We start from the raw sequence: 21,459 nt of genomic DNA, 5'->3' as shown, positions 1-21,459 counted from the left end.
TGTCAGTTTGTTTGTGGGCGAGGAGAGAAAAATATTACACTATATTAATTTCGGTTGGATTCTGATATTAACTTTTGTGTGACAGGTTGAGTGTTAGCAAACGGTTAACGTTTATGTAAGCTAAGTCACCTTACTACTAAGTTACTCAAAAAGGAGTAATTAAATATCTTCCAGAGATTTTCACACGTCTGACATCTTAAACCAATCAAGTTTTATAAATGGAAGCATGCTATGGAATTTGGCGGCATTTGAGAAACCAAACTCAAGCAATGTGTTTCAGTTAACTGGTCAAAACGGCTCATTTACCTCGTCCACCACGCTCCATCCGCCTGATCGATGTATCGGAGCTCCACTTCTCACGCCTGTTCGAGGGAGTCGCGGGAAATTGGAAGTGAATCGATTGTCGCATGATCGAACATCAAAATAAAGTTTACATGGACACACCGGACGGAGCGGCTGTAAGTCTGACCCAAACATGAATTAAGTCAAATTCATGGGCAAGTAGTTTGTCAGGTCAACGAAGTACGTGCGTTTGTGTGTGAAATGCTTTGCTGTCAGCTCGTTTAACGTTAATGGTGTTATCACGGAAGGATGTTTACGAAGTTGGAACTGTACTAGCTTTTTAGCTATGTTAAGCTAACGTTTACGAACCTGCTATTGCTATGTAACGTTTATGTGGCGTGTGTTGTGTTAAGATATAGTGAGCAGGATGGAGAACAGTGTGAAAGATACCTTACACTGTGAGGAGCAGCTGAGGACTACACTGTACTGCGATGACAAGGAGAAGGTATAGTACATTTGTCTGCACACTGAAGCCTCATAAAGTGCAATAATTAACCTTTAATTCTGTGTCTTCTGGCTGCTGCTGACATATTGATATTTCCCCCTCTCAGCTTCGTAAGAAGTTGGTGTTGTTGCAAAGGGAATACCTGAGGACAGCAGAGAGACTTCAGGTGAGAGCAGCTCTTTACCTCTCCATCCGTAATAAGTCCAGTGTGGGAATAATGTGTGTCATGACGATGTCGATCTGCTCACAGCGTGCCGAGCGTACAGAGGCAGTGAGGAGACATGTGAGGAGCAGGATTACCCAGCAGAACCATCAGGACCAGAGAGATCGAGAGGTCACACCTGAACCTTGTCAGATCCCACCTCCACTGAAGCTGGACACGCAGAACAAGATCACATCGGATGTACCTCAGCACCAGGGACCCACTGGAGGTGAGTCTATCATAATCTGTACAGACTATTTTTCTCTTCCACTGTGCAAAATTGAAGGGAGGATGATAGTCATAGATCAAGGTGCCTGATTTTATTAGGAGAATAATAATATTGTTATGGATATATAGATATACAAACCATATATATCCCAAAACTAAGGACATCTTGTAATATAGTCAACATATCAATATCATTACTCTAAGAATCAAACATTGTTTTGCCTGTTAATGATTTAAATTAGAATTAATACATTTTCTGATGTTTCACAATGTCCAGCAGATTATGAAATGTCCAGGACGAGCCCGGTGATCAGGTTCCTGCTCCCTTCTGATGCTGCTTGTCCACAAACTCCAGATCCTTGCCACGATGAAGCTAAGAGTCACAGACCCAGTCCTGCCCTGCGCCTGAGGTCACGACGCAGCCGCCTACGCTGGGAGAAGCGGGCTGCTGAGGGCAGCAGGAGCACAGACAACAGTGAGGAAGGACTGGAGCAGAGTGAAAGGACAGAGACTTCCAGAGCAGAAGGAAGCGAAGAGAAAGTCAATACAGAGGGAAGAGAGGTTGTGAATGAAAGTGAGGAGCTTTTTTCTGGTGCAGATTCTGAGTCTCCCTCCCTGCTGCTAACACACTGGAACACATGTGGACCAACTGAAACAGGAAATATGGAGGGAAAAGAGAGACAAGGAGGACAAGAAGAAAAGACTGAATCAAGAGCTGAAGGGAAAAAAGAATCAGAGCGGTCCAATTTGTTGCCCACATGTGGGAGCCCTGCTATACACACTGAAGGAAGAGATGGCTCTCAAAATAAAAGAAAGGAGACTGAGGGAGGAGATAAAGGTGAAACTCGCAGAGGAGACAGGATTGGACAGTTTTGTGAAGACAGCAGTAATCAAGATACTGTACAAAATGCAGCAGAGGGGATAGAAAGTGAAAAAAGTCATGATAAATCAGTTGAAATAAAAGAAGAAAAACGTGAGGTGGTTGGAGGAGAGCATGATGTAAAGGGAGTGGGTCTCCTGGACTCCTGTACATTAGTGGAAGGGCTACTTTTTCCAGCAGAGTACTATGTGCGAACCACAAGACGTATGACATCATCACAGAGCCAACCTGACATGCAGGCCGTCATACTCTCCCAGCTGAGCAGCGGACGACCTCGCAGGAGGAGCCGGGGCCGCGGCAGAGGATTGAACAGACACACACACAACTATGAGCTTTCAGATGAACGTTCTGAGGCAGATTTCTCCTTACTGACAGCTGCATCCCCATCTGTAGGACGTCGTATTGAGTCACAGGTTGCTGACACGCCTGCTGAGCTGAACAGTCCGAGCTCCAGTGAGATTTCAGATCAAATCTCAGCTTGTCAGATCGATATGGACACTAGTTTTTCTCCTACAGTCACCACTGCTCGTCCAGGAAGAGGCAGGAAGAGAAGAGGTAGAGGCAGAGGGAGACCACAGACCCCTCGATGCGCCCCTCAGCCAGACTTTGGACAAACCTCAGATGATCCCCTCCCCACCAGCTCCCCAGTCTCTTCCTTCCCATCGCTTGAAGGAGCTGATGGACCAAAGACCTGCATTACTCCTCAAGAAGCTGTCCCAGTGCCAGATGACTCCCAGCCTGCATCCATTCACAGCACAGCTACACAGCCTTCCTCTGGAGGTAATAGGGCTCAGTGTAGCTCTGCCTCTGGACATCAGGTCTATCCCATCTTTCTGAAGAGCAGCGGAAGGACGAACAGATCCTCACATATGAGCAGATGTAAGTCTTGTATTGTAACTGTGTGTGTATGAATTATAGAGACATTGGATGAAGAAAAGATTTTTGGCTTGCTAAAAGAACACTCATATACATCTCAAATTTTTTCATCACTCATCTCACTCTCATCACTTTTGTTTTGACTAATCATTGATCATTTCATTTTGACTTTTGGCTTTGAAAAATTAAGTAGTTTGAAGACGTCATTTTAAAGACACTTAGATCATCTAACTCTCAAACTTAGACAAAACAAGTGAAATGTTCTTTCTTTTCATGTCCTGCAGGCACAGAAAGCTGGCGATCTCTCCTCCTGCCCTCCTCTCCACCTGCACAGACGTCTCTGCTTCCTCTGCCTTCTCTGTCTTCCAGCCTGATGATAAATAACCTAATGAACTTTGACATCCCACAAGACTTCCATCTCCCTGATGACCAGTTTGCCTCCCTAAAGCTGCACAAGCTTCGCCAAGTCGCTGTGGAGTCAGGAGTCGAACATTTTACTTCTCCATCTTTCAACACACGCAGGAGCATCCGGCGCTCTGAGATTTGCCACAGCAGCGGTGACCCAGTGATGCCTCTTCCACTCCAGCTCAGCCTCACACCCACAATTCCTCATTCAAACAATCCCAGTGAAGCAAAACACACTTCTACACAATCCATAGACCTCCAAAACCTGTCAAGAGAGCACAAGCTCACAGGTAAATTGACAAGCCAGACTGACACCGTCTCAGCAGAATCTGTGTCAGTTGTTCAAGATTGTGTTGCTAACTGTGTCGATCAGTATAAAGAGAGTGATACTGTGAAGGATGATGTCATCAGTAAGTCAGATGAGCTCAAAATAAAAGAGTCTTCTGTCACTTCATCAGAAAAACAACCAGATTGTCCAGGTTTAGTCCTTCCTTTGGAGGATCAGGGGTCTACAAAACACCAAAAAGAAGACAAAGCTATCATCAAGACTCTTTGCTTTGAGGAGCCTTTTAACACCTGCACCTCTGTACAGACATGTAATGGCAGTGAAGCTCCAGGAGGGTCTCCTGTGCAACATCTGAATGCAAAATGTCCTGATGAAGAGTTAAAGGAATCCTCAAAATCTAACACAAGTCCTGCCAGAGTACATGAAAATCCACCGCTCCACAGTATCCACTCCCAGCTCCTGTTGAGCCCTCCTGTGGCATCAACTCCCTTCATAACCCCCCACCTGCGCTCCTCTGCCCTCCTCTCCAGCCCCACACTACCCTCACTTGGATTCACCCCCCACTGTGCTGCCCTTCCCCTGACATCCTCTCCCTCTGCCCCAGCTATCACCCTGCCTCCTCCTCATAGCCCGTCCATCCAGGCCCTCTCTCCTCCAGCTCTCTCTCCATGTCCATCCTTCACTTCCCTCCCTCCTAGCCAACCCCCTACTTCCCCTGCCGGCCAGATTCAGGCTTCATCTGAGCAGTCCGAGAGGGTAGAAGTGGTTGAACCGGATACCAGCGTCCACTCACAGGGCTCAGGCCGTCAGATGGGCCTGACGATAGAGGAGACAGTGGAGGAACACACGATGACATGCACACACACATTAAAGGTAGAAAGTTTTGCTTTTAATTGAAAATGAATGCTTGTCTTCAACATGCAGTCTAGAATCAAAGTCAGAAATGTAATTGTTGAATGTGTGTGTGTGTATGTGTGTGTGTGTGTGTGTGTGTGTGTTCAGGCCCCAGCAGGAGGCTGTCTGGTGGATGCGTGCTGTCTGCTCGGATCCTCAGGTGGTTTGTGTGTAGCAGCAGCTGGAAAATGGGCAGTGTGTCTCTGGAGTCAGACTTCAGCTTCTAAATGGAGCTTAATACACACCTGGGCTTTCAGTGAGGTGAGTGTGTGTGGGACATTTTATAATCCGCTGCACTTTCAAACCTGGTTTTTATCTCTCATTTAAATGATTAATTTCTCTGCTTGTTTACAGCCAGTGATCAATGTGTTTCCTGTCCCGGATGCTGCTGGGCTGATTTGTGTGACTTTGGGTCAGTTAGAAATCAGAGAAGTGAGGTGAATACAACGCACAGCATCAGACATTCCAACATGTGTTCAAACATTTTCAGCTAATTGTGTTTAAGACGAGTGCTAAACTGAAGATATTTTTAAATTGCAGCATTGAACATTAAACTCTTAAATGTTTCAAGTGTTGACAGACTCAGCAGTGTGTTGTGTCCATGTGCACAGGATGCTGTCGTGCTCCAGCCTCTTGCAGGTGCTGCTCTGTGATGGACTTGTCCAGGCTGTTGCTGGAGTGTCCAGGTCCAGAGTGGTTACCTCCTCACACTCAGCATCTGGTTCCACCCTGCAGGTGTTGACGCTGTCCGACAGTGGAAGGTAGCACAGAGTCGGCGTTGTTGTTATTCTCTGGTTAAGTTATGTTCTTATTGCACAGTTATCACAGTATCTCATCTCACTCTCAGCACGCAGAGTTGTCAGCCTCTGGTGTCTCCTGGTGTTTGTGTCGGGGCCCTCGCTCCGGTGGACGGACTCTCAGACGCTCTGATCGGCACAGATGAGGGAGGATGCCTCTTTGTCTGGTAAGAAACGTTGTAATCCTGAGGTCGGTTTGCTTGCTTTCACACCACAAAGAGTCCACTTGGAAGCGATCCAAGGCCCACCTTGTAAGCGACCTCGATCCAATCGTTTGGTGAAACGATAACTTTGCAAGATGACTTTGTTCAGGATTGAAAAACTGATCCTCAGAACTGGAAACGGAACAGATTTTAGCTTTATAACAGCATGATAGCCTTGGAATTGTTGAATCGTTTTCTTTAAGAACAGGGTCCAGGTCTTTAAACTGACCTTCAAGTACACACATTAAAAGCTGTCTTAAACTTTACAATATAATGTATTTTCTGTATTAAACAGGAATTTGAAGACTGGACAGCTGCTGCAGAGAATCAGCCTCGGAGATGGTTTATCACATACAGCCTGTCTCAGAGGATTCTCCTCCTGTGTAAGTCTGTTTGCTTTACCTGTAAGTGGACTGCCGGTGGACATATAATGTATCAGGTGATTTTACTCTTGTGTGTTTTTGTCTGTATGTCGCTGCACAGGGAGTGTTATTTGTCCTGCTGCAGCATCAGTTACTCAGCCCAGAGGAGGAGGAGAAGGAGGAGGAAAGCAAGAAGTCCGCCCTGCTCTCTTTGATTGCTGTTAACCCTCTGAGTGGAAAATCTGTCCTGGCTACTCATCTGTACGCGCCCAAAGCCTGGTCTGGCAGGTGAGATGACGCCTGATGGAAGACGAGTCATATCTTTGTGTGTCTCTTTGTAAAAACACTTACATCCATCTCTGTCCTCTGCAGGCTGTGTGAAGCTGATGTTAACAGAGGCAGCGTGGTGGGTCTGAGTCAGAGCGGTTGTGTGTGTGTGTGGGAGCTCGGGCGTCGCGGGGCCTCCAGGATGGTGTGGGCTCCTGAGAGCGAAGGCTGGCAGATGGCTCGATGGGGGGCAGGAGGTACGCTGCTGACTGGACATCATAACGGAGATGTTACTTTACACTACGATGGTACGAGTTAGACGTCACTCTTCCATCAACAAGAGACTCTTTGGTTACTTTTTAAAAATAGAAACATCTCTCTGTCACTTTATGAATGTTTACATGAAGATTTTAACATGGCTGCGGTTCAGAGACACCTTTTAAAATCCTTAAATGTCACATTTGTTTATTCTCCCTGATCCTGAATGTACTGCATGGAGGATTGTGGCCTCTGTTATCATTGTAACCTGAGGAAATTCAGCTGTCATGTGCAGGAGTGTCTCTGTAACCTCCATGTCACTGTACTACTAAGTTCAAGACATTTAAATACTGTAAACTGTATATATTGAACAAGTCACCGAGCTGCTGCTGCTAAAGGAAAAGAGGCTGAATTGTTAAAGGTTGAGGGCTTTGAAATTATTCTAGTTTTCCTCCAGCCTTTTGAAAAATTCTCCACTTGTGTTTTTATAGAGCTGGACTTTTGATGTTGGATTTTAACCCCAGTCTGTAAACCACCTTTGAGTTTTACTCCTGTCGTTTTGACTGTTCCTTACTGTGACTGCTTGAATATATTGTTCATATTCCTGATATTTAAAGAAAAAGAAATGTTGCCAAAGTTTGTTTTTATAATTTACATTAAACATTTGTGAAATCTGTTGTATTTTTTGTCTATCTTTATTGCCAAGGTTGACTCACGCCATCAATTACTTACAGTATTTTCAATTAAGACGGTTCAAAAAAAGTTTTCCCAAGTGTCAACAGTGTAAACACTCCCTGCCAGATTATTATATAGGAATAAATGGGAGTCCTCTGTTTTGAATTATCACCAACATGTAAGTACAAAGCAACAAATGGAGTAGGTCTGCATGAAAACCTGCCAGCAGTGGCCAGAGCAAGTGAATCCTTGTCTTATTTTATTTTTTAATGTCAATCATACGACATCTGATCACCTAAATATAGTACAGAGTTAGATTTTTTAACAACCTTAACAATTCTCTTTACTAAGCTCACTTTTTCACTTTATCAAACCAAAATCAACAGCGAGATATATACATACATTATTATGCAACCTGATGATTTATAATTGGGTCATATTTTAAGATAAGGGAAATATTAATCCAGACGGAAATTCTTATGTTAGATTGCTCCAAAACATTTCATGAGGGACAAAATATGCTTGTAAGAAGACTGATCTGAAGTCAGTTAATCCTGAGACATAAATGACCAGATGTAACCTCATGTATGACCACGTTAGTTAAGGTGTAATGGCCATTTGTTTCCACTGGGAGGTGCCAGAAGATTCTGATTAACTCCAGAGATTTTGGCAGTCCAACCATTTTCAGACTGCATGATAGTGACTGTGACTTACACAAAACATTGCCTACTAAAACATTATCCTGCCAGATTCCCTTCATAGTCAAGATCCTGACATTGTTCAGTTAGGGTTTGCATAAAATGGTGGGGGTACGAAAGGCAACATACAAGATGATCTATTGTCAAAGGATAAGAGCTAAAAAAGGTAAAAATACAGAGATCTAATGTGGGAATGTTTACATCATTTAAAAATACTGCCCTGTCAATGTTTTTAGTTTTACCAGTAAAAATGTTCAGTTCTTCCAAATATTGGCATCTAAACATGCAGATAGTTTTACTTGCTCATCAATTTGCAACATTTGTACAGTTTACATGACAACATATTAGTTGAGGAAAGTGTTAAAAGGCTCTTGGAGCATGAAAATAAGAGTGGATAATTAACCACAGTTCTATAGATTGTGAATTATTTTGACATTTGACGCAAAGGTGACAAACATTTGATCACACCAACTTTTGTCCAGAAGAATCTTTATTAGAACGAGTAAAATTAAAACCATCTGTACAACACATATGCATATTCAGCAGTATGTACAAGTTTGTACATCTTGTTGAAACAGACAAGACATCTAAAATAGACTTTTAAAAAAGTGTAAAAAGTAACTACAGGAAAAATGTACATAAAGAAGACGTATTAACATGGTCCATTTCTCTACATACAACACAGATAAAAACAGACAAAAACAAGAGAAGCAGACCAGAGAAGCTTTTTACATCCACACAGCCAGGCTGAGTCTCAACCCCTGCCACACATCTGTCCACTCAGCACCACTGATACATGAACAAATGCAAAAAGAATCATGGCGATGATTAATCTGAACACAGGGAACACGTAGCGTTCATCTTTTCCTCCATCACTTGTGATCAAATGGGGTCAACTCGTCTGCTTTGTTGTCAAGCGATCCAGCCATCATAGATTACTTCGGTATAAGAGTGAAATTAAATCAAATATTACCAGAAGGGGAAAAAAAGGGGGGGGGCGGCAAAAATCAGTGGCTGAGACTCTGAAATTTACAATTCATGCACAGATAGATTAAATGTCATGGTACATGTCAAAGCCTCAAAGATGACAGAAGTAATTAAACTACACCCAGGTGAATTTAAAAGGTCTGTTCAGTCCTCAGGGGCTGGCAGACAGAAAGAAGTGGCCAGTGATTAGAGACGGAGTGATTGAAGGAAGGAGTGAAAGTGGTCTAATGTGCGGCGGACGAAGATTTGCTGTCCAGCAGCTTCTCCACCATGAGCTTGGCGTAGCGAATGCGGCTGGCCAGCTCCTTACTGCAGCCGAACTCCTCCAGCAGAGACAGCTTGTAGGTGCGGAAGTCTCGCTTCTCGTCGATGTAGGTCACTGCACCCATCAGCGGACACAGGATCAGCTTGGTGTGGTCCTGGCAGAGAGAAAAACACACGTTCAGACATGGGGGAAAAAAAATAATTACACTGTGTAAGAACATTTATAGAGGCTGGTGGGAGAAGATGTGGATGCATTTGGTGTCTAACCTGGAAGAAGTTGATCTGAACGGTGCCGTTGGTGAGGTGCAGGACGATGGCGCTCTTGGTTCTGAACCAGAGGGAGAGGTAAGGCAGTCGCGCCAGCTCGTCTCCTTCCCGACGTGCGATGTTGGCGCCGGCCTTCAGAAGGTGCTCGCTCATGTAGTTGCGGAAATACTTCAGCAGGGTTATCTACACGGGGAGAAGAGAACAAGTACATGAGAAACAACACTGTGATCAAATGTAGGGGAAAAAAATTAAAAACTAAATGGACAGACTTGAAGCATTATCCATACAAAAGTCAAAATAAACCTGTGAAAATGAATTATAGGTGCAGAAGGTAGATGTAGCGTCAACTACTGACCTTCTTGGTGAGAGCAGGAGGGTAGGAGCGCACGCTGAGGTAGGATTCAGCTGTTGTCTTATCAATGTACTGCAGACTGTCTCCGTCAGCGTACATGATCAGACGTGTGTAGTCGTTGAACAGCACGCCGACACTGTTGTCGCAGAGCTGGAAGCCTGAAATGCAGTTGAAACTTTTTATCAAATGGGTCATTTTAAATTTGTTTTTGTTTTGATGTTCTCAGCAGGACACTCGGCAGTCAGGAAAGTAACTCGTCAGCGCCCTCTGGTGGACAAACTGTAATGGCACCACCATTTGTAAATGCCACAGTATTTAAACAGCAATTTCTTGTAACTTACAAACCTTTTTCATGTCATAGCAGGACAAACATGTGTTATAATATAATTAATGGCTGAATTCATGCTGGATCCCCAGTTTTAACTAAAAAGGGAAGAGAGTCACTGTTGTCTTCCTCACAAATGTACTTTTGCTATTCCAAGTCAAAATGTCTTGCTTATTTCAATCACATCATCTGATGCATCCAAATCAAACTGTTCAGCTGTCATGTGTACAAACCCTTGAGTCAAGGGGCCAAACATGTTTGTGTGTGGCTTTACAGTCGTTCAAATGTTGCTCAGCTACATGCAGATATAGAATCAGAGTCCAATCTTACCTAATCCGTATTTGTCAGAGTAGTCTACCCATTTGCTGATCCAGAAGATGGGGATACACGCAGGATCCTCTGCCTCTTCTGGAAACACAGACACAGAACATCACTTTGTATGCATGACAGGCACAGAGAGGATCCACACACCTCAAGTGCTCAAACTGGAAGCTTAAAGGATCTGTTAACTACACCAACACGTCTGCACTCACCTTGGCAGATGACGGCCTTCTCAGACGGCTTGGCAGCGATGACAGTATTGAGCTGCTGCAGCAGATCCTTCAGGTGGTTCTCTGCTGGCTCAGCATCCCTAAACAGAAAGCACAAGTCACAATGTTTAACTACAGAAACCCTCAGCTCTCTTAGAACAATGTCACAAAGAAAATGAATTAATGCATTCTGTGAAATTTCAGGGTTGTCTGCTCAGGACGGTCTGAACGAGAGTGGTTTACCTCTAGCTCCTCTAAACAACCAGTACATGTCCACAGAGCTACAAGTTACAAATACTTAACCTAAATGGAAAAATTACTTTAAAAACAGATTGATAACTTAAAGTGAGCCCAATAGATCCAGAAGGAAATAAGTGCTTTTGCTAAAGCGTCATGTAAAATAAAATGAGCACATCAATCTCCACCATTGTGCAAACATTTCTCACCTTTGCCCAGGTTCTTCCTTCATATCCACCTTCTCTGTCCCTGCTAGAAAGACAAAACCACGACATGAACACTCTTGCAAAGCACAAAATTATTATATGAATAAACAGCAGCCTGTCAATATCTAAATGTTAGGCAACATTTTAAATCATTTGTACAGACTAAGGAAAAGGTATAATCAGCAATCCTGCCGAGACCATTACCCTTGTTGTTGATAGCGGTCAGCGGGCGTCTCTGGTTGAGCTCCATAGCTGTGGTGGGGCCCATGGAGAACCGCGGGGGCACCGTGAGGCAAGTCGTGGGCAGACGCGAGGGGACGTAGCCGGATGTAAAGAACTCGTCCGCTTGCAGCTCAGCCACGGTGGGCCTCTGGGTGGGATCAGCGTGCAGCATCCTCTTGATGAGAGTAGCTGCGGCCGGGTTGATGTGCTGCAGAGAGAGACGTAACAAAATCAAGTTGTGAGAGGAGCAATTAGGATGGGTTGTGCCTAAGAGGATTAATTAATCCAAGATTGGTTTTAATCAGAATTTAGAAAATTGGGTTTAATATGACTAAATGCAGGTTTAAAATTAAGCAGAACTCCGTTGCACAATTAAAATGTAATCTCCGTTTAGTAAAGTGAAATCTATTAATGCAATATAAATTTAAAATTTAACCAATACGATGTTACACGCATTAAATTACATGAATAAAATACATTTAAACATGAACATTATGTGCCAAATGAATCCATCTTACCCAGGGCACAGTGTAGTTGTTTTTCTTGATGCGGTTGTAAGTCTCCTTCAGACAGGAGGTCTCAAATGGGGGCTTACCCACCAACAGAGTGTACCTGAGAGAATACAGACAGTTAGCACGATGATCAGTTCACCGAATCATGTGCAGCAAGTCGTTTTTGTGTTGTTCCAACAACATAACTGTTTCTCAGGTGTGCATGTGTGTTTAAACTTACAATATACAGCCAAGCGACCAGACGTCCACCTCGTAGCTGTGGCCTTTCTTGCAAAGCACTTCAGGTGCAATGTAGTTCGGCGTTCCACACAAGGTCTTCTTCCTCTCACCATCAAACTCGATTTTAGTGGCCAAACCAAAGTCCCCTGAGAAGACGGACAAGCTTTAGTAAGGCAGCAAACCAAAGAAAAATACAAGTTTAAACTACCAGCACACAAGAAAGTTCTTCTGTCAATTTTCCTAGATTGAAAGCTTATTTGCGTTTTTGATCATTGTGAGACATTTTCCCACCAGTGAGTGGAAATCACTCGTCCAGGAAGTATGACACATTTCTGAAGCCAGGGCTCTGCTGTGTCATATCCTTTTTTAAAAACAGGACCAACAGGTTTGCGTGTGTGTTCAGGTTTTTCCAAAATCCAGCAGATCAATTTTACCTATCTTGACCTCCATGTCATCATTGAGGAAGATGTTTCCCAGCTTCAGGTCTCTGTGGATGACCCTGTTGTTGTGCAGGTACTGGACACCTTTGAGCAGCTGTGTCATGTAGTAGCGAGCCTCAGGCTCAGTCACAGCCTTACGACGCTTGTGGAGCTCCAACAAGGACTGAAACACAGAAAATTTAAAAAAAATATTTGAGTCAAGGCCAGGAAGACTAATGAAACACTTAAGACCAAAGATGCAACTAATTGTCTTGCCTTGAATGGGCCACTAAGGCAACAATGCAGTGTTGAGAAATGAATGTGAAAATTGCTTACGTCAAACCCAAAAAGCCATCAAGTGCACAGCACAAATGATTCAAAATATACGGAATGTGACCAGGGTAGCACAAAAAGTGGAAAAACTAACAATTACTAGTACGATGACCAATTAAACATTACAGTTGTGGGATTCAAAAGGATCACATTCAAAACTCCCTTTGCTTTTCTCGCATTTTTAAAACTGCCTCCACCGGGAGAGGGAGGACAACGGAAGAGACGGCCGTCATAACCGTTGGCCCTGAGAAGCGTGTTCACTGGAGAGATCGCATGTATTTTCCCACACTCACCCTTCTCCTGCAGATTTCCAGGACGACAAAGACAAAGTCGTCGTTCTCGAAAAACCCATGAAACCCGACGACGTTCGCGTGGTCGAGACTCTTGTGAATGGCGATTTCGGAGGTCATTTTCTCCCTCTGGTGCTGCTTCAGGATAAGGGACTTGGGCACGATTTTTCCGGCGAAAACCTGCTTGGTCTCCATGTCTGTGATTTCGTAGCATTTGGCGAAACCACCTTTTCCGAGGAATCGTCCCCTCGCATATCTTCTCATGGTACGTGGGTCCACCAGAACATCTGGGATTTCTTTGAGAGGAGCCGATTTCGGGTCGACATGTGCCGACGGATTCGCCGGTTTCGCAATTCCTGCACTCATTTTGGACTCAAGTGCTCTTCGGCGTCTTTAAAAGAAACGTTTAAAACTCAGTCGCCGTATCGATAAAAGCTGTAAAAGGTCGAATTGTTGTAAACCCTACCTCAACCGACGTTAGTGTAGCCCTGGAGGCTCGCTTGCTCCTATACACTTGCGAATTCAAAATCAAAACCAGCGTTAACCACTTTTGGACGCGAACGTTATTCCAACGCGATAACAATGCAGTGCATGAGAATCTTAAGATTCAGAAAAAACTTGCGGCAGACATGAAATTAATCGCCGGACTCGTCCCTCCGTGGTTGCAGCGTTGTCCCGTCCAGCCTTTTGACAACAGTCTCAGATACAAGTTTAAAATGCTGCCTCGGTCGTTATGGCGCCCTCTGATTGGTCCGCTCGATTTGAATTCCAAGCGGTGCCGCAAAGCATCCTGGGAAAATACGTGCAAAAATAGCCAATCGTTGAGCGAGAAAGTCGCATTCTGCGGCGCGATTGGCTGACTGCCTGTTGCCGGTCGCTCATCGTTTCCTACAACTCAGTGCTGACGGGAAATGTAGTTGTAATGGTATTTAAATCAACAAATAGTTGTTTAACACACTTTGATGATTTTTACTCAACAATAACTCACGGTAACTGTGCAAAATCTCATATGTAGCTATGACTTAAAGTTCTGCACTGTTCAATGAAGGCCTCAGTTTCAAAATGAAGCTCTAATTTACGATGACAGTGAAAGTTGACAACTTTTTCCTGCTGGTTATCAGTGGTGGACTGCAGCTGTTACTGAGTCCACCACCACCAAGTGAAATGACATGTGTAGCCTCCTGGAGTGCAATTCAATTCAAAACTTCATCTATTGCAGACTCACGGTTTAGACAAAAGACAAGACATTGCTTGAAATAAATTACTTACTAACTCACAGTAATATATGATTGTTAAAACATATATACACATTATTGTCTTACAAAGAGACAGCTGCACTAATGTCTCCACGACTGGGACTGGTAGTGTGTGGTGCTAAACCTTTCAGACACATATTAAATAAATGTATACATACGATTTCTTAAAACAACTTGGAAAATACTGCTGCTTCTTTATACAATTCGTGTCATTTTTGATTTTCAGTACAAGTTACTTTTCATCTAGGTTTTTATATATAAAACCTATGATGACCTTATAAAATGGAAATATACCCAACAGGAGAATAAAAGGCACTTATTACACCAGTGTGTAATAATATAACAGTGACAGTTAATTATTTGATTGCAGGGCTTTTGCTTGGAGGGGTGTTTTTACATCTTCCTAGATACACGACGGGAGTTAGGAGCTACTTTGTTTTCTGGTCAGTGAGGGGCAGCATTTCACCAAAGAGAAGCAAATGGTTACTCCAGCTGCTACTATCTGACCTGGTGTATCTATTACTCCTTTTCATACTTCTATTTCTAGTAGCTTGATGACTTTCAGTAGAAGCTGGGTAAGACTACAACTCCTACATATTCTGCAATGGATAACAATTGTCACGGTCGTCATTACCTCAGAACAGGGTGTCCATACAAAAAGCTTACACATTGATATGTATGTCCTATGCAGTACGCCTGCCGCTGAGCCAGCGAATGTCCTTTTAACTTGAATGCATATGTTTTATGGAATTCTGCTTCTATTTTCGTATTTTGTCCTTACTTGTATGTCTCTATGACAGCAAATGTTGTTTTAGAAAGATTATATTCCTATAAAAGACAGCGAAAACTGTAAGATAACTCCATGTGTAAAATAAAGTCACTTGAACTTGATTATATGATGTCATTTGACATTTTTAGTGCAGCACATACGCAGCAGGTTCAGTCTTTTCATTTAGGTCACTGCTGCAAATATCTCACTCTTCCCAGCAATAGATTTCACAGGCATCATCCTTTTTGTTGCACAGCCATTGTGTGCTCCCGGAAGCACTCCTCTTCCTTATTGATGTTTTTTTGCGCCCATGACAGCGTTACATCTCTTTTCAGTTGCTGATTATAGACCTGACATGGGGATAAGTAGAGAGAGAGGTAAGAGGAGAATAAGTGGATGAGTGGAGATGAGATGAATGCAAAGACCGTGATATCTGTGGGGTTTGTTTATCCTCTGTTTTCCACTTGACCGTGTGCTTGTTTGTGTGCATGCGTGTGCCTCCGTCCTAAACAGCACGATGTGGCTCTATGCAAATAGAGGAGCTATTTTTACAAAGCCCTAACTGATATGAATATTCCATCGAGGCCAACAAAGGCCGCTGACATACACCAGTCAAGAGAATGATGAAGTGATAAGAGAGATAAAGGTCTGGCTGTGGATTTATTTATGAACCCTGGACCCAAGATGGCAACTTGAAAATGCCTCATATTTTGTATTTTTCTTTAGAAGTTAGTTGGAGACAATGGCATATTGATAATTACATGAATAATGTAGCAGGGGGATCAAACCCAGGGCCAGGGTCTGTAGGTTAAACAATGATTAAATTACCTCTAGCAGATTTTAAAGACTATAAATTGAATACATCTGAGTCTTTGTATCTCATAGGATATCCCACAGTCCTCTCTGCTTTTACTTTACTTGAGTATTTCTATTTCATTCATTTTATACCTCTTCTCCACTGCGTTTCAAGGGCAATTATTGTATTTTACTCCACTATTTTATGCACCATTACTGGTTATTTGGATGATCAAGGTTTTACTTATGATCAGGAAAAAAATGAAATGTTATAGATTATATTAGGCAGTTGAAATTAGCTTTACCTCAACCAGCTACAATAGGAAATTGCTGGATATACGGTCATGTATCCATAATATAATCTCAGAGGTGGGGAGAAGTGTTCAGATCCTTTGTTTTAGTAGTACAAGACTTGAAAAATACTCCACTGCAAGTATAAGTCAATAAAAGAGTCATTCAATCAGTCAAACTCAGTCAAAAGTTAGATAAAAGCAGTAGTTTCTTTAGTAAAAGTATGCATATATTTTTATTAACAGATAAATGTATGTACTTAATGTGCAATGAAATATTTTCTGACAGTGTTTCACGATTACACATAGATTAATATTACTCCTGTATTTTTGTGTATGCTGCATTTTTCTGTTGTATATGTTTAAGGTTGCACTCACTGTAACTATACTTTATACACTTTGGAGTAGTTTAATCTACAGCATGCATCATATTCTATGTGAAGATGCATTTTCCAGCCAATCCAAGAGCATTTTGAATATCTTATTTAGTACAAAGTTTACAAAGTTAAGAAATATCTATTTTTTTCACAAGTGAATAAACAAGCTGCCTTTCTTTAGGAAACAAGGTCCCCAGAACACTGTTGGAAGCTAGAAAGGTGGCAGGGTCCGCCACATAGAAACAGGAAGTAAAACAGGATGAAATAGTGTTGTCTTTTGAGGTCAGTTTGTTTATTCAGTTTGTTAAGGCATTAAGAAATTAGTCAATGAAGACCTTTCTCTTAATCAAATCTTCCTTCCACAAAGCTAAAGTTGGGTTTTAACAAAATAAAAAAGGGTTCTCACATGGTTTAAATGGAGTAGGTATACTAATAGGCCCTCTATTTACGACTGAGGTGTGGTCGACTGAAAATGAATGAAGCAGTATGCACACAAATCACTATAAAGTAGTTTATTAACATAAGATTAAAAAAAATGTACACATCAAAAGGTCGACCTGTATAAACCGATCAACGGTCCCATTAAACTATAAGTACCGTGACTGTCATGACTTTCATTGACAGTAACATTTTATTTGGTTCATACGGGATCTTCTGTCCAACAGGTAGAGTACTGTGATGACCAGCAACACCTGAACAGGTGCAGTCCAGCTGCAGCGTCCACCAACAAACGGAACCTGGTCTTACGACAGGACACAGCTGTTGTGTTTCTTCAGTGGGGGTCTCTTCTTGACAGCTGGTGCGGGCGCCGTGTCTCTGCGCCTGCACACCGCGGGGCTCAGCCGGTGCGGCGGGTCCACCTGCTGCAGCAGCGCGCGGAACACTCCGACCGCGTTCCCACCGGTGCGCGCGGACGCCTCCACGAAGTTGGCGTCCCAGTCCCCCTCCACCGTGGCCATGACGTCAGCCGCCAGCAGCACGCGCCCCTCGGACTCGGTCAGATCCGACTTGCTGCCGACCACGGTGATGGGCGCGCCCTTCTCGCCCCGCAGCTCCAGAATCTCCTCACGGAGCCGCCGCACCTCCTCGAGGGAGCCGGGCTCGTCCACCGCGTACACCAGGGCGAAGGCGTCGCTGTGTCGGATGCAGAGCTCCCGCATGGCCGGGAAGGGGTAGCTCCCGCTGGTGTCCAGGATCTCCAGGCGCATCCTGCCGGACCCTGCGGTGTCGTACTCCAGCACGTGAAGCTCCTCCACCGTGCGCGTGTACTTGAGCTCGAAGCGGTCGTGGAGGAAACGGTGGATGAGCGCGGTCTTACCGACCCCCGCCGCCCCGAGGAACACCAGCCGGACCGTGTTGGGACGCCCTGAAAGAGGCATGCTGGACTGATGTGTGTGTGACCCCCAAGACCCCTGAGTTCCTGAGTCCCGCGGTGGCACCAGCAGCCAGTTCTGGTCTCGTCTTTGCGCTCTCATGAGTATTTATAGGCCGGCCACCGCTGCTCTCCACCAATAAGCTCCCCCCACTCTTTCCCTGTCTCCTGCCCGTGAAGCAGGATTCATAATCAAGCAAGTCAGACAAGAGTTAAGCCTTCAAACATGCAGCAGTTATACCATGTAAACATAAATTAATTTAAGGTCTTTAATGTCAACAGTCATCTCTCATGATGTTGCCATAGTAAAGACTCAAACTAGCATCTGGCAAACATCCTCTGCAGTGTTACACCTGAGAGTAAACAGTCAGTCATGTTCCCACAACACATTGTCTCTCAGTGTCCCATTATGTGAAAGATACTCAGCTAGTTATGTCATTGTTTACTTGATGGTAAAAGTAGAAGCTTAGAAGTAACAATTAACAATAACACATTATTAGTAACACTAATTCACATTGTCACTGTGAGAGTATTAATCACTTATGTATTATCTGGTTCTAATAGATGTGTCTTCTCTCGGTGTGGACAGCACCATATTCACTGTTGGGTCATTTGATCTATATGTCATGTGTAATATAACCTACAACCTTAACTTGTAAAGCAATTATTAAGCTTTTCATTTTTTCTTTGCATTACAACATTGAGACAACATACATATGTACTAAACAAAAACACAATCAGGCTAAAAAAAAAAACAAAACATGATGTCACATGATATTTTCTTTAAAAATGTACCTGGCAATAGACAACTTTTTGTTTTAACATGTCATTTCTTGAAGTAACACAGTGAACACAGTGTGATAGCTGTAGAAGAATTACATAATCCGTGTAGCGATTTGTTCCCTGTAAACCTCACTTTCACTTGGCTATTCATTCTGCCACAGGGCTTAAGTTTTCCTAGAAAAACTAAGGACGAATTACAGCAAGGAAGTGCGTCTGCCAATGTGTAACCAAAGCAGGAAGTGGCATTGTTTTCCCCGGTCACCAACTCCAGGTAACATGGGAACAACTGAACTAACTGTGGAAACTCAGGACTGCAACAGAAAAAGTACACCGCTGATGGAGGAGGTAAAAAAGCAAAGCGTAGAGAGAGAATGGGCAGGCATTCACTCGACAGAGAGCGCTGGTGTTCATGTCTGGAATTCTTTCTATTAGATCAGCAAGTGACAAAACCTGCCAACTTATTGATACAACCGCAGGTGTTCCTCGGCCTTTTCACAGCGCTGAGATCGGGGATTTCTAGGTCAAATTCTGATTCTCACGCTTTGTTTTTGCTTTGGACAGTTGCTAAGCTGCTAGCGGTAGCCATGTTGCCAGAGCAGAGAAACACTAAGATGGAAGCAATGTGATGTGCAGTGTTTCCGCTTTAAATTTAAATCAAAACTAGCAAAGTAAATCAATTAATAAGAAGCTAAAGTGTTGACCAAGTGTGATATAATCTTTTAAGATTAGCAGTAAAAAAAAATGCAAATTCAACAAAAGCAATCATCTCCGACGATGCTGAATGTATGAACAGATGAGGAGTGATAACTATTATTATGGTGCCTTTAAAAAAAAAAACAAAACAGAGTGAGAAAGTGCTTTACAAAATTCAAAGCCAGTGAATAATAAATGAATAAATCAAAATCTGGGAATTCAAGAGCAATAAAACAAGAAGTATAACACTATTTGCCTTAAATTTGTATTAAAATCCAGTACTTGTGTAAATTTACTTAGTTTCAGTCGATAACCAGTGTAATCATCAGTGGCTTACTGTATGTACAAGTCTCTGTATTATCACATCATCCTCACTTTGTTTTGCATTTCATTTGCCTCATTTACTTCACTGGTTTTGCTCTTGGTCCATTATGCACACGTTTTTTTGTGGTTTTTTTTGTTATTTCGTTCCAGGGAACTCGTAGCCTGAAGTCTGGAAGTCATAAAAGTGACGGTCGTTCACGCACACACAGCCGGGTTTCATACACGTGCTGCCATATTTACACCAGGTATGAGTCATGGAGGTTTCTCTTAAATGAACTCCCACAGAGATCTGCTGTGTGATAAAAAAAAAAAAACACATACACAGTCTTGTAGATCATTTCAGCAGCCTTATGTTTACAGGTTGAGTAAAACACACCTGCATGGATTTCTTGAGAAGCACTTAGTGGTGTGGTGAAGTCAAACAGCACAACAGATGGGCAGTAAGAGACGGATTTGGGAATACCAGTCAGACTGATATGAGGTAATTTATATGGTTCTGGAGAGCCTCTCTCTCCTGAAGCGGTTCATTGTTGTCACAAGATACAGAACAAAACTCTCCTTCTGTCTCTTGCTGACTCACAATGTCTGCCTGGACGCGGCTATCTGTGGACAAACAGATACCGCGATAATGTGTCAATGCGTTTGTGCATTTGGGTGCGTGCATTAGTTTGTTCTGTCTCTTATCTCTGCCCTTGAAGAAGGTCAGTTCTCCCTGTTTAATACAAGGGATCAAATAAGGCAAGAACAAATGAAAAAAAAAAAAAAAGAAAAAGAAAAAAAGATTAACCAGCTGACAAACTAATATGAGCCACCGGTTGCAACAGCACGTTCAGCACATGCAGCTGGCACGCGTCCTCTAACACGGACCTGTTCACCGCTTGTGGCCATGCACGTAGGCCTCGCTTTGGGCATGTATCCATTTAGCCAGTTTTCTAGGGTTAGGGTGATTCACAAAATTTGATGTTAAGTTGTTTTTTCGAGTAGTGTTTGGGCTGTGTTTGGGTCATATAAACATGTTTTTTTTACACATTGTGGCCCAGCTTCTGCTGTTCAATTTGATATAAAATATGACTATATTCTTTCATAATTAGTACAGTGGTGGCTCTGTGGTTGTTCTGCATGTCTTAAGGGTTAGGGTTAAAAACCCCAAGGTCCCCCAAATGTCCCTGTGATAAAGCAACAACTTGTCATGCATCTGTATCTTTGTAGCCTTATACTCAACATTACTGTCAGGAATGTAAATACTCTATTATGTGCACAAAACAAGGCCAAAAGTATGGAGACACCCAAGCATATATGTGACTGATGAACATCTCATTAGAAAAATCCACAGAGGTGGAAGAAATATTCAGATCATGTAACTTAAGTAAGGTGATCAAGTTAGATAGATCAATAACAAAGATAAAAGGTAGGTAAAGTTATCAAAAATTGTAATGGAGTAAAGGTGTGATATTTCCCTCTGAAATGCAGGGGAGTAGAAGTATAAATCCACAGAGGGTGAATTATGTTTCTCAAGTAATCTAAAAGACCCTCAAAATTCTACTTACCGGTAATTACAATACTTGAGTTAATACTCAATTACTTTTTATTACCTTTTTCAATTTCAAAGCTGTGGTCATTAATATGCCGATAAACAGCCTCCAGTCTTTTATTTTTCAAAAAAATTACATTAATACAAGATTTTTAGGCTATTCTAAAAAACAAATTTAAGGTAATATTTGAATAAGGTCATATAAAATACTATTAGATCACTAAACATAGTTACAACTTCTCTTAAGTTGGAATCACGATATTAAATAAATCACTATTGTATATAACA

The 21,459-nt window shown here is 42.7% G+C and overlaps 4 protein-coding genes across 12 annotated transcripts in view; 1 reads left to right on the top strand and 3 right to left on the bottom strand.

The window, feature by feature from the left end:
• LOC119017890 (collagen alpha-1(XI) chain-like) overlaps positions 1-427 on the bottom strand; it is a 46,379-nt gene extending 45,952 nt beyond the window's left edge. For both annotated transcript variants that reach the window (XM_037095049.1, XM_037095058.1), the window contains exon 1: positions 307-427. The gene's annotated coding sequence lies outside the window, so the exon portion shown is untranslated. The remainder of the gene's footprint in view (positions 1-306) is intronic.
• palb2 (partner and localizer of BRCA2) lies at positions 371-7,126 on the top strand. 6 transcript variants are annotated; one of them, XM_037095071.1, is made up of 13 exons: positions 371-497; positions 696-787; positions 894-953; positions 1,038-1,218; positions 1,495-2,976; positions 3,258-4,537; positions 4,667-4,819; positions 4,913-4,995; positions 5,170-5,319; positions 5,406-5,522; positions 5,854-5,941; positions 6,042-6,208; positions 6,293-7,126. In XM_037095071.1, the coding sequence occupies exons 1-13, from the start codon at positions 494-496 to the stop codon at positions 6,504-6,506; spliced, it is 4,071 nt and encodes a 1,356-aa protein (XP_036950966.1). In that variant the 5' UTR covers positions 371-493; the 3' UTR covers positions 6,507-7,126. The 6 variants fall into 6 exon arrangements, with proteins under 6 accessions (XP_036950966.1, XP_036950976.1, XP_036950993.1 ...); XM_037095081.1 differs by having other exon boundaries at positions 372-497; positions 1,498-2,976; XM_037095098.1 differs by having other exon boundaries at positions 387-522.
• Positions 7,127-8,290: 1,164 nt separating this feature from the next.
• plk1 (polo-like kinase 1 (Drosophila)) lies at positions 8,291-13,723 on the bottom strand. 3 transcript variants are annotated; one of them, XM_037113406.1, is made up of 12 exons: positions 13,448-13,722; positions 12,985-13,372; positions 12,374-12,542; positions 11,941-12,085; positions 11,727-11,820; positions 11,191-11,416; positions 10,990-11,032; positions 10,547-10,644; positions 10,344-10,421; positions 9,692-9,846; positions 9,337-9,519; positions 8,291-9,224 (listed from the first exon to the last, which is right to left on the bottom strand). In XM_037113406.1, the coding sequence occupies exons 2-12, from the start codon at positions 13,345-13,347 to the stop codon at positions 9,030-9,032; spliced, it is 1,749 nt and encodes a 582-aa protein (XP_036969301.1). In that variant the 5' UTR covers positions 13,348-13,372; positions 13,448-13,722; the 3' UTR covers positions 8,291-9,029. The 3 variants fall into 3 exon arrangements, with proteins under 3 accessions (XP_036969301.1, XP_036969302.1, XP_036969300.1); XM_037113407.1 differs by having other exon boundaries at positions 10,990-11,029; positions 12,985-13,723; XM_037113405.1 differs by having other exon boundaries at positions 12,985-13,721.
• A 3,242-nt stretch (positions 13,724-16,965) lies between these two features.
• On the bottom strand, positions 16,966-18,418 carry LOC119022606 (GTP-binding protein Rhes-like). The gene has a single exon (XM_037103671.1). The coding sequence runs from the start codon at positions 17,941-17,943 to the stop codon at positions 17,212-17,214; it is 732 nt and encodes a 243-aa protein (XP_036959566.1). The 5' UTR covers positions 17,944-18,418; the 3' UTR covers positions 16,966-17,211.
• Between the last annotated feature and the right edge of the window lie 3,041 nt (positions 18,419-21,459).

Source organism: Acanthopagrus latus, chromosome 1, assembly GCF_904848185.1.
Source record: "Acanthopagrus latus isolate v.2019 chromosome 1, fAcaLat1.1, whole genome shotgun sequence".
Classification (NCBI taxonomy): domain Eukaryota; kingdom Metazoa; phylum Chordata; class Actinopteri; order Spariformes; family Sparidae; genus Acanthopagrus; species Acanthopagrus latus.
Note: the sequence above shows the minus strand (reverse complement) of the source record. Positions and strands in the feature narration are given on the sequence as shown.